The sequence below is a fragment of the Bos indicus x Bos taurus genome, chromosome 19 (assembly GCF_003369695.1).
Source record: "Bos indicus x Bos taurus breed Angus x Brahman F1 hybrid chromosome 19, Bos_hybrid_MaternalHap_v2.0, whole genome shotgun sequence".
Taxonomy (NCBI): Eukaryota; Metazoa; Chordata; class Mammalia; order Artiodactyla; family Bovidae; genus Bos; species Bos indicus x Bos taurus.
Window position 1 is genome coordinate 54,710,225 of NC_040094.1, and position 12,209 is coordinate 54,722,433.

Here is a 12,209-nt window from a genome sequence, read left to right on the forward strand (position 1 = left end):
CTTTCCAGGGGATCCAGTTCTTAATAGAGAATGATCTGCTGAAGAATACCTGTGAAGACATCGCCCAGTTCTTGTATAAAGGTGAAGGGCTCAACAAAACAGCCATTGGTGACTACCTGGGGGAGAGGTAAGACCTTGGGAGACCCGAGTAGAGAAGACTGGTTGGCAGTTACCTAGAGAGAGAAACTCCAAGATTCCCCGAGCTTTGTCCCGGGACAGGTGGAGGTGTCCAGCAGCTGGTATCCTGTGTTCAGCCAGTACACAGAGGCTGCAGATCTTTCATTTAACATTTGGCTGCCTCCTGGGCTGTGGGGGGTCTCAGTGCTCAGCCTGGGAGGCAGCCTGACTGGGGGTCTGCACGACCTTGGATTCTCAACATCATTGTCTGACTTCTGTCTTCTGTTTCTCTTGCTAGAGATGAGTTTAACATCCAAGTTCTTCATGCGTTTGTGGAGCTGCATGAGTTCACTGATCTCAACCTCGTCCAGGCCTTACGGTGAGCATGTTTGCAGCCAGTACCTTGTTGAGGGAGACAGGTCTTTGGTTGTAGATCTGTCCTGCACAGTTCAGTTCAGTCCAGTCACCATGGATCCTGCACAACCTGGCGTTTTAGTGAAATTGTACCTTGGGTGGTGATTTGAGTATCTGTGATTGAAATGATTGGATGTTCAGTTCAGTTCAGTCTCTCAGTCATGTCTGACTCTTTGCGACTCCATGAACCGCAGCATGCCAGGCCTCCCTGTCCATCACCAACTCCCGGAGTTCACCCAAACTCATGTCCATTGAGTTGGTGATGCCATCCAACAGTCTCATCCTCTGTCATCCCTCTCTCGTCCTGTCTTCAATCTTTCCCAGTATCAGGGTCTTTTCAAATGAGTCAGCTCTTTGCATCAGGTGGCCAAAGTATTGGAGTTTCAGCTTCAACATCAGTCCTTCCAATGAACATCCAGGACTGATCTCCTTTAGGATGGACTGGTTGGATCTCCTTGCAGTCCAAGGGACTCTCAAGAGTGTTCTCCAACACCATACTTCAAAAGAATCAATTCTTCTGCGCTCAGCTTTTTTTATAGTCCAGCTCTCACATCCATACATGACCACTGGAACAACCATAGCCTTGACTAGACAGACCTTTGTTGACAAAATAATGTCTCTGCTTTTTAATATGTTGTCTAGGTTGGTCATAACTTTGCTTCCAAGGAGTAAGCGTCTTTTAATTTCATAGCTGAAATTACCGTCTACAGTGATTTTGGAGCCCCAAAAAATAAAGTCAGCCACTGTTTCCACTGTTTCCCCATCTATTTGCCACAAAGTGATGGGACCGGATGCTGTGATCTTAGTTTTCTGAATGTTGAGCTTTAAGTCAACTTTTTCACTCTCCTCTTTCACTTTCATCAGGAGGCTCTTTAGTTCTTCTTCACTTTCTGCCATAAGGGTGGTGTCATCTGCATATCTGAAGTTATTGATACTTTTCCCGGCAATCTTGATTCCAGCTTGTGCTTCCTCCAGCCCAGCGTTTCACTCATGATGTACTCTGCATATAAGTTAAATAAGCAGGGTGACAGTATACAGCCTTGACGTACTCCTTTTCCTATTTGGAACCATTCTGTTGTTCCATGTCCAGTTCTAACTGTTGCTTCTTGACCTGGTTAAAGGGGATTAAATTGAAAGCAAAATTTGTAAAACTCTTCCTCAAATCTTTCAGTTAACATTTGGAAATTGATGAATACTTCCACTTTGAATCTTTCCCAATTTCACTCAAGAAAATCCTTTATACTTCTTGCCTTGGAACAGGAAATAGGTAGCGTGCCCTTCGTTTTAGAAGGAAAAAAGTCAACATTTAATTTTTTTTTGCTGAATCTAGTTCCTTTGTGCTTCTTGAGAAATTGTAATTTGGTATTTTCATTGCTGTTTAAGTGTAAATATCATGTTTTGTGTTGTTTAGGTAGGTGAAAAAAATCCAGAATTAAACCTGTTGGCTGTGGGTTTCTGTTTGACTTAAAGGGCTCAGTTGTGACTGCTTTGATAGAAAATCTCTTCTCCTGCTATGTCATTTTTTTTTTTTTTTTTTTTCTTTCTGGAAATTGGAGTTCTTATGTATCAGTCTGAGGAGGTGAACCATTCTTTTGAATAGGAAAGTCTTTTTCTTTTTTTTCTTTTCATAAATACATTCCCTCCTATCGAGAGGACAGAGATGTGGAGTGGTTAGCCTGCATCTGGCAGAAGGCTGAAGCCCCCAACATCTCCCTTGGCTGCAGAAACCTCTCACACACAGGTTATCTCCCCCAGTCCCGAAACACGCCCTGTCTTGACCCCCAGGCAGTTCCTGTGGAGCTTCCGGCTGCCGGGAGAGGCCCAGAAGATTGACCGGATGATGGAGGCGTTTGCCCAGCGCTACTGTCAGTGCAACCACGGGGTGTTCCAGTCCACAGGTGAGCGCGAGGGGCGCCCCCTCCCCGGGCTGGCAGCGCCTGCCCGGCTCACTGCTAGGCACTGGGCCATCCTAACACCAGAGGGGTTGGGTTCCTGCCTAAGAACATCGCTTTAAATGGTATTTATAATGGTAAAAAGTTGGAAACTATCCAAAGTCTGCCAGTAAGGTAGTAGGCGTCTAAGTAAGGGCACCTCTGAATTATGAAGTGTACAACTATTAAAAATTATGTTTTTATAAAGAGGCTTTATTGACATGGAAAAATGCTAATAAGATTGGCCAAAAAGCAGACTTCAAAACTGTGTATCTGTTGTAATTCTAACAGATATGTTACAGTCTTTATCTCTGAGGTTCATATTTTTTTTAATTAATTTATTTTTTAATTGAAGGATAATCACTTTACAGAACTTTGCTGTTTTCTGTCAAACCTCTGAGGTACATTTTGTGATACATTACACATAGTCACATTTATGTAAGAAAGCAAAATAAGTTATTCCTAGGTATGGGATTGTAGGTAGTTTATATGTTCTTTTTCATATATTGTGCTTTTCTGTACATGTTCTTCTTTTACAATCTGAAAAAAATAAAACCCTTTTAAGTCGTGAATGCTTTACGTTCTTTCTCATGCCTTGCCCTTTGCAGTTAGTGTACCCAGATGCGTGGATTTTGCTTACTCTTTGAGAGCACTGCTTTGCATTCTCAGTCTCACTTGGCGCTTCTTGTTCTTTCTGGTGGGATGTTTCTGACTGGATTTTGGTTTTCCCTTTTAGACACTTGTTACGTCCTCTCATTTGCCATTATCATGTTGAACACCAGCCTGCATAACCCCAATGTCAAAGATAAGCCCACTGTGGAGAGGTTCATAGCCATGAATCGAGGCATCAACGATGGGGGAGACCTGCCCGAGGAGCTGCTACGGGTGAGCTCAGCTCTCCTTCAAGGCCATGGGCTCAGGCGATGCTGATGGAGGGGACGGGAGGGACGCGGGGTCAATCCAGTGTCTGCTCGGACCATCCACTCAGCTACATGAATTGCATTAAGAAACTGGTAGCGAGGCCCAGTGAGGAATCAGTGGGGGAAAGTGATTTATAACTCTGAGACTAAAGGCTCAAGTGGAGGTCAGGCTGATCTCTCTTCTTTCTTGCTCACTGGTTAGGCCTCTGTTTCTTTTGTCTCTGGGTCCTGAAGGCAGAGGGGTTCTCGTGCCGCCAGTGCATGGCACGCAGTGATGCTCGTTGCATGAGTGACAGGAAAGGCGGGGGGAGAGGTCTTTGTAGGATCGGAGACATGCAATGTCATCTTTTCTTCCAGAATCTGTATGAGAGCATAAAAAATGAACCCTTTAAAATCCCCGAAGATGATGGGAATGACCTCACCCACACTTTTTTCAACCCAGACCGAGAAGGCTGGCTATTGAAGCTCGGTAAGTGATGCCCTCTGGGTCAGGGCTCCTTAGAGAAGCTTAGAAAGGATGTGTGTGTGCACACCCATGCATGCACTATGGGGAAAGGGGGTTTGGTACAGGAGGCTTTAAGGAGAGACTTTGGTATGAGTTCCTACTGTTCTAACATAATTGCCTCCCAAAAGACAGTGACTGCACGGCCAGCGCCCCACGGGACACACAGACTCCTGGGGACAGACTTGCCCACATAAATATTGCCCACGGGTGTTTGCGCTCCACGTTTCCTCTCTGGGGTGGATTGAGGAGAGTTCGTTTCAAGGCGGTTCCCCGAGGACCTCGTCCTTTTCCCTTCCCAGCCCCCCCTGACCACTGGGAGGGTGGCCAGCTGTGCCCACCTCTCTACTTCCCATCACAAGTTTGTGCCCCGTGCTCCCGCCTCGCCCACCCCCAGTGCATCACCACTTCCTTCTGCATCTGGCTCCCCACAGGCAGCGTGCATGGCAAACCCAGGGCCCTGGCTGCAGCGCGATCCACGGCACTCTTACTCATTCTCGGGCGCTGGTTTTTTCCCCCCTCCTTTCCAATCCAAATCAGCCACATTAATTATTTTGTTCATTCAGAAAAACTAAAAGTTGCTCCCCTTCCCTCTGCCAAAAGTGAGCTGGTATTGCTGAGATGTGTGGTCATGATCTGCCATCAGAGGGACAGGAGTGACCAAAAGGATCAGTAGGTTTTTACACACATTCATATGCACCTCTGACTGTTTCATTGACAGTTTCAGCACGCAGAGAGAGCCTCCAGACATAATGATGCTAATTTTTTGGCCACTGAGAGAGTGCATTCCTCTGTTTTCTTTTCCCTTGGCCTTTTGACGCAAGGGTTCCTGCGTTCTCAGAAGGTGTCATTGGGGTGATCCTCCTGTCACCATTCCAGCTGTAGGTCCCAGTGAGATTAGAAGTCCTTATTATACTCTAGGCTATTACTGACACATCTGGGAAGTGCTGAAATGGAGTCTTCAATTTCTGTCTCATTCAGGAGGATTTGTATCCCCTTTTAAAACTAAGTCCTTGTGTTTATACATAATGACTTAATTCATAAATTCTCCTTAAAGCACTATCTCACTGAAAGGAGTTTTTAATGTCTCTCAAATTGGTCAGCATACCATATACATTTAAGCCAGTAGAATCTTTGAAGTCAAGGCTCTAAAATTACTTAGCCCAGAGGCAGCCACTCTGCTCTGCGTCCTGATTGCTAAGTGGACAGAGTTAAAAGGAAACCTGCTGGAAATGTAAGAAGTATATCCAAGTTTGGGTTTGCTTTCCCCTCCAGTGAGATTTGTTTAAATGCTAATACTAAGTGTTAGCTTTGACAGCCCAGATACTAAATTTAGAGCAGTACGAAGATTATCTTGGTTCTTACACCATGATGACATGTAAATTCATGAGACATCCCATATTTTTAAAAAAGAAAAAAATTTAACTAAATGTGAAACTCATTTTTAGGTCATTGCATTACTTTTTCTGAACCTCCATCAAACCCTCCTAAACTCTTCCTGTCGTGTTTTCATCGTAGCACACTTAGAATCACCCCTTCATGTGTGTGCCATGGAAGGTGGGCCTTCTGGCCATCTGTAGTTGTATGTGTATGTCTGTGTATGCATATAACTGTAAGAATGTGTATTCTTGTGTATACACATATGTACATATGTATTCACAGGCTTGTGAGTGTGCATTTTCACACACACTTTAAAAAGGAGTAGCCATCCGAAGAGAGACATTTAATTTTTCCCAAAGTGATCATCACTGTGTTTGCTCTGGATTCTGGATATAGTAATAAATGTCAGCTCAGTGAGAACTGATTGGTGGCATCTTTGGGGCCAGGATTTGGGTGGTGCCTCAGATCTTGCCTTTACCAGGTAGGACATGGCAGATGAGGCAGGCCCCTTATTCCCACGCCAGACAGTGGCGTTTGCCCCGTGACTGTTTTTATGTCCCTATCCCCCACCCAGGCAGACATGAATGACTAATACAGTGCACCTTAAGATTAAGGAGTCGGGTTTAATTTCTTTGTTTTAATTTTCTTTTCTCCCTCATTTGTATGTTTCCATGATTTTGGCTCTCCTTTTCCTTGCCCCAAACTCCAGGAGGTATGTAATCCCCTCAACCCTGCTCGCTCGCTCTGCCCAGGCCACTGTAATCGCTGCAGCGTTTTCTTATTTTTGTTATTTTTGGTTATTTTGTTTTTTAATTGCTGGTGGTAGTGTTAATGCTGCTTCTAACTTACCATACAGTCCCTCGGGAACTGGTCAGGCTTGGGGGTGTGGAGGGATTTTCATCTTTCCCTGGTAGAGGTGGTGCACAGTGTGTCCAACAGCTGGGCCCAGACGTGGAATCATTTGAACTTTCCTGAGGGCAGTAGTGTAAGAAAACACAGTAAGAGTGGGTTTGTAAAAGCAAGCAAAGCAGTCACTGAATTCTCTCTTCGACTTTATTGGTCAGACGGATGCTATATTATTGATTAAAATTGACACCCATGAATTTTCGAGATTTCTCAAGTGGAGAAGAGGAGGAGGAGAAGGAAGTGACTCCCACGGCCGTGTGCTTCTGGCACACCTCCCATGTCCCGAGAAGCAAACTAGGAAAAGAATTAAATTAGACAACGTAGGACATTTGCCTTTGCATGAAAAAGGGAAATGGTGTTTCTTAAACTCAGAATGAGGCCAAGTAAAGTTTAAAAAAAAAGAAGACAAAAACCCCAAAACCCCTTCTTGAAGGCCTTCCATTTAATTTCCTGTCTTGGGGGAGGGCATTACAACCTCGGCTCTGTTTTTTATGTTTTGTTTTTATCCCGCCTCTTTTTCAATGAGTCATCGTTCAGACCCCAAATTGGCCTCTTAGTTACGTCGCTGGTGTCTGCCCTCCCTTGCTGGTTTCGGGGCACCTGTTTTCCAGATGAGGAGTCTGTGGGTGTCTGCTTCAGCGGCACTTGAACAGAGCCACACAGGAAAGCACAGCCCCAACACTGATGTTTATAGAACGTTTTGGGGCCTTGTCAGGTGGTTCCCAGTTCCCGGGGAGCCAGAGTCAGGCCTTTGTACCTATGGGGTGGAGGCCAGCGGGCCGGGCAGTGGTCCTGTGAGTTCCTCAGGGACTGTCTTAGGTGCGTGCATCGGTCTGTCTGCTTGTTTCATGTCTGTTTTCCTTCCAACATAAAACATGCCCCTGGGACCGCACGATGCTCCCTGGTAGGAGCTCGTTAACGCAGCAGGTCGTTGGGAATAGCCAGGCTGTCATCGCCAGGGAGAGGCTTTGTCCGGCTTTGCTTTCTGTCCTGGATTTCCTCCCGTCTTCCTCCTTTTGGCATCTGACCCCTCTTCCACAACCTCCCAAGATCCGAGGGCCCCCAGGGTGGTCCTGTGAGGGGAGCGCACAGCAGTGGGCGTGGGCTGAGGTGTCCTGTGTCGGGGGGCCCCACGTGGGGTGCAGGTCCAAGAGGCAGAAGAGCCACTTTCTCAGATGCTGACGGGGGCGGGCTTCCTTTTCACAGCAAATCAGTTCAAGTTCTAAGTATATCCTTGTCTTCCTTCTCCTTATTTATTTTGGTTCTGCCCAGCCTCTCCCATTTCCTCATGCATGTCATACTTCCATCCGTGGTTTTCCTGTTCATGCCCTAGGGCCTCAGGGGCCAGAAGCGCGTGCTCACAGAAGCTGGCGGTCCCTGGGGGAGAGAGTCAGTCTTTGCTTGACACCAGCACGGGACGGGGGGTGCGGGGCGGGGGTGTGCTGGCTTAAGGCCAAGCTCCTTCCCTAACCAGGTCTGTGCCATTGAGAACCTCGGTAGTTCATGGTCAGTCACTTAACCTCTCAGAGTTTGGGCGCCCACGCAGAGCCATGCCAGGAGCCCAAAAGTCGGGTAGCCCTTAGAGTTGCTGCCAGGACCTATGCTGGACCCTTTATTTCTGGGACAGGATTTGCATTGCTCCAGCAACCGGATCCTTTGAGGAAACCAGGAGCCACATCCTGGAAGCTGGAGACACTCCCTCTAAAGCCCCTGCTCATCTGTTGGGGGAGAGGGGCAAGCGAGGAAGTGTGACCGGGGTCATTGGATTCACACCTTGTGGTCCTTGTTTTCTTTGAGGACCGGAGAAGCGGTGCTCTCTGTAGGTCCCGTTGGCAGAGGGCGCGCCTCCTGCCCAGGGCAGCGCGAGGTGTTTGTGAAATGGCCTGCGTATCTTACCACGTGAAGGCTTTTCATTTGGTTCGTATTCAGAAAACTTTTCCTGGACCTGGTGTGCGTTGAGGAGAACGGCTGTGCTCAGAGGCAGGCTGAGAATAGGGTGTGCCTTCCCTCACCAAGGTCATGGTGAAGTGTCCCTTCCTTCACGTCGTCTCAGGACAACATCACGACTCTGATGTTTCCTTCGATTGAGCAACATTTAAAAGGACTAAAGGAGCCTCCACCAGCTCACCGCCACCCCTGAGAGCTCACTTGGCTCGTGGCTTCCTCTTCCAGTTATTTTTGTTCCAAACTTCTGGTGAGAAGTCCACAGTTGAATAGGTACCTCAGCCCACCAGTGGATTCTTCCCTGTTCCAGGAATCCTGCTTTGTCCCACCGAGGACTCTGGGGGAATTTAGGACACTGGCCCAGAAACCTAAAAAGCTAGAGTAGAAACATACTACGATCAGGAAGCTGGGCTAGAAGGTGAAACCGCAGGACTGTGGGTTCCTTGTTCCAGGAAAACTGGATTTGATCGTGAGGGGATTAAGATGTCTTACTTCCCAGTTCTTCTCCCACCCTCTTCTGATAAAACCCTGGGCTGGTGGACCGGCAGTGTAGTGTGGCCAGGGGGCTGACCCTCTCCCCTCCTCTGTGTGCGCCCATTTCCACTGCATCCATAGGCTTCTGCTGATGCTTCTCTGGTTCATCACTGTCCCGGCTCCCTCCCCAGCCCGTGCGCTCATCTGCTGTCCTGATGTCATCTGCAGGGGGCCACCCAACTTGCTTGCTCTGCTTGTACCCACAGACTTTCACACTGTGAAAGGTGCTTCTGTTTTGGCTCTGTGTCTCGTTACTGATGTAAATCTGCCATGGTCTCAGTGTCCTGGCGCCCTGCCTTCGCTTCCTTATCCCGCACCCTGGCCAGTGGACTCCTATCCAATACGTGTCTCTCTTTGCTCTCCAGGTGGCAGGGTAAAGACTTGGAAAAGACGCTGGTTCATTCTGACTGACAACTGCCTTTACTACTTTGAATACACGACGGTGAGCGCCTGCTGGTCGGCTGGGACTGGGACGAGGGGTGGGCCAGGCCTTGTGGTTAAACAGCTCTAATCAGGTAAGATTGGAGGAGGTGGGGGCAACAGTCGGATGCCGCATCTTAGGGCAGGAGAAGAGTTTAAGTGAAGTGGAAGGGCTAAGAGGAATCTCAAAACTGGGGCCTGGGCGTGGTGTGCAGTGTCTGGGCACAGGAACCATACTTCAGAGCCAATGTCCAGTTCTCAACTGGGACAGCTGGTGCCTGGCTGGGAGACAGTGGCAGAGAACGTCATACATGGCGTTAGAAAGGGGTCATGGAGCCCAGCTAACGAGTTTGGATCCATGGCCAGGAGAGAGTTTTTGGCCCCACTGAAAGGGAGACAGAGGTATTGTGATTTAGAGAAGGCACATCTGTGGTAGCTGGAATACTGAAGCACTTGATTTAGAAGGAACAGCCAAAGGGCACAATGTATAACAGAGGAAAAGAAAGTGAAACGAAATGGGGAGAGTTAGAGACTACCTGGAGTTTTACCTAAATTGAAAATTTTGTTGGTTTTTATTCAGTGGGAATGAAATTGTAACACAATGCAAATACTTGTTACATACAAGTCCTGTTTGTAACAAGACCTAGGAGCATAAAGATGGTACAGTAAACCTTTTCTGAAGCTCCCTCTATCAGAGCCCCCAGGAGGCCTGGCAGGTTGGTGGCCTCAGGTTGGAGCCCTCTCAGACAGGCTCCCCGCGGCTGGGCGCCCTTGCTTCTGCCCTGTCCCCTGGTCACCAGAAGAGAAAACACGCACTGCTGGCAGCACTGGCGGCTCTCTCACCTAAGTCAGGGCGACTGAGATCCTCCTAAGAGAGTGGGGTTTTAGAAGTGTCTTGTATGATAAAGGTGGGGCACGATGGGACAGGCGTCCTGGCAGCATTTGTGGGACGCTCAGTGGGAGCCAGGAGGCAGGTCCACACCTGACCCTTTGCAGCTTGGGGGTAAGCAGGTTCCACTGTGTCCCGCACGGTGGTTCTTCAGCTGGTAGACGTCGTGTGGATGTGGCTTTTCAGCTGGGAGTGAGTGTCATGACAGTGTCAGCTGGTGACTCAGCCGCTCAGCAGTTTTCAAGGAAGACTGACCAGGATTTCGTGTGTAACGGGCTAAATTCATGCCACGGAAGTTGTGCAGCTTTGCTTTTCTGTTACGAAAATCCTTTCAAACATGAAAGTAATGTATTTCAAATACCAAAAACAGTACAAACATTTTTTTTCACCCCATCAAAGTACCACTATGAACAATTGGTAAATTTCCTTCTGTTTTGCCCCTGTTCCCCCCATATGTATTGCCCTTTTTCTTCTAGACTGATGACATCTCTTAAATGTTGTTTAGATCTTTTTCATTGGTCTCTGGTTAAAATGAGCTCAATGCAGGCATCCAACAGTGCACCTCTGGGTCCCCAGTAGTCTCAGTGGTAGTGCAGTGAGATTCTAAAATCTTCTGGTTCTTAAAATGACGCCGACCATGCTGGTGTTACCTGAATTCAGTCTAGCAGTGCATCAGCATTTTATTAGGCAGTGGGAACCAGAGAAAACGTTCCCAAAGATGCTGACGGGGGAGCCTCGGGCTTAAGATGGTAGGTGGAGCTGTCTTCATGGAATTACCTAATAAAGCGGGAAAATCTAGTAGAAATAAGTGGGAACAAAGCAGCCAGATAAGGAAAAAGCAGAACTTAGTCAGCACGCTTCCCATTTGGCAGAAGGGGCCGCGATGCATCCTGGAGCCAGCAGAAGGGCCCCTGCTGTGCAGCCAGGCACAACGAACCCCAGACCTCCCGGCCCCGTGCCCAAGTCTAGGAGAAGCAAACTCAGTAGGAGTTCTTCCCTTTACCTCTTTGGATGGAGGAGTAGAGAGGGTAGAAACCAGGAAAAAGTGGAAAAACAGGACTCACTATATCAGTAAAAGCTCCGAATACGTGTTCATGTGAGAAAACTGTCCGTGGAGGGTCTGCAGTACACGTCAGCTCCAACACGTGCTGGATACCAGCAGCCTCAGGGGAGAGTCAGGGCTCAGGGTATCTGAGGGGGGCGCTCTCTCCACTCACTTCTCTCCTGAGGGTCTGAAGTGGCCACAATACAAAATATCCAGCCCTCCAGAAGTTTCAGACTAAAAATAAATAAGAACCAAAACTGCATATTCAAAATATAGCTATATAATTGTAGAATTATAACTTATTTATTAACAAATAAGTTAAAACTTTAAGGAATGATTAGCCAGAAATATTGGAGAAGGCAATGGCAACCCACTCCAGTACTCTTGCCTGGAAAATCCCATGGGTGGAGGAGCCTGGTAGGCTGCAGTCCATGGGATCACGAAGAGTCAGACACAACTGAGTGACTTCACTTTCATTTTTCACTTCCATGCATTGGAGAAGGAAATGGCAACCCACTCCAGTGTTCTTGCCTGGAGAATCCCAGGGATGGGGGAGCCTGGTGGGCTGCTATCTATGGGGTCGCACAGAGTCAGACACGACTGAAGCGACGCTGCAGCAGCAGCAGCAGCCAGAAATGTAATTCCTGTTCTAGAGGAAAGATTTGAGATAGTCCCAGAGATTGAAAGATGAACATTAAAGCAATTTGTGGAACTCCACTGGTGATCCAGTGGTTTAGACTCCAAGCTCCCAATGCAGGGGGCCTGGGTTCAGTCCCTGGTCAGGGAACTAGATCCCACATGCTGCAACTAAGAATTCACATGCCACAACTAAAGATCCATCGTGCCGCAACTAAGATCTGGTGCAGCCAAATAAAATATGGGGCGGGGGAGAAAGCTAACAGGTGCAGAGGACAGGTGAGAATCTCCCAGTGCCAGAACACTAGGAACTGCAGATGCAAAGACAGGTCATGAGATTATTGCCCTGAAAAGGAGAAAGAAACCTGAGTCTGCAGATCAAAGGGGTGCACATGGTATTTTAGGAACATTTGCTCTAGGAAGTGTGGCATGGCCCAGTTAAACTGTTGACCTTGGAACACAGTCTTTGGCCATTATTGTCTGGATGTTTGAGAGAGGAGGTGAAGGCTGCTGGTCAAGTGCCGGCAGGTGTGGGAGTGGCCTTGGCTGAGATGGGAAGCCCTGGAGGAGG

The 12,209-nt window shown here is 47.8% G+C and overlaps 1 protein-coding gene across 5 annotated transcripts in view; it reads left to right on the forward strand.

Moving 5' to 3' along the window:
• Window positions 1-12,209, forward strand: part of CYTH1 (cytohesin 1) — a 79,778-nt gene that overhangs the window by 62,103 nt on the left and 5,466 nt on the right. For 4 of the 5 annotated variants that reach the window (XM_027518296.1, XM_027518299.1, XM_027518297.1 and 1 more), the window contains 6 exons: window positions 9-127; window positions 416-496; window positions 2,317-2,429; window positions 3,199-3,347; window positions 3,740-3,852; window positions 9,012-9,090. In XM_027518296.1, the coding sequence (XP_027374097.1) occupies window positions 9-127; window positions 416-496; window positions 2,317-2,429; window positions 3,199-3,347; window positions 3,740-3,852; window positions 9,012-9,090 (654 nt within the window). The remainder of the gene's footprint in view (window positions 1-8; window positions 128-415; window positions 497-2,316; window positions 2,430-3,198; window positions 3,348-3,739; window positions 3,853-9,011; window positions 9,091-12,209) is intronic. The other variant, XM_027518295.1, reaches the window with a different exon arrangement.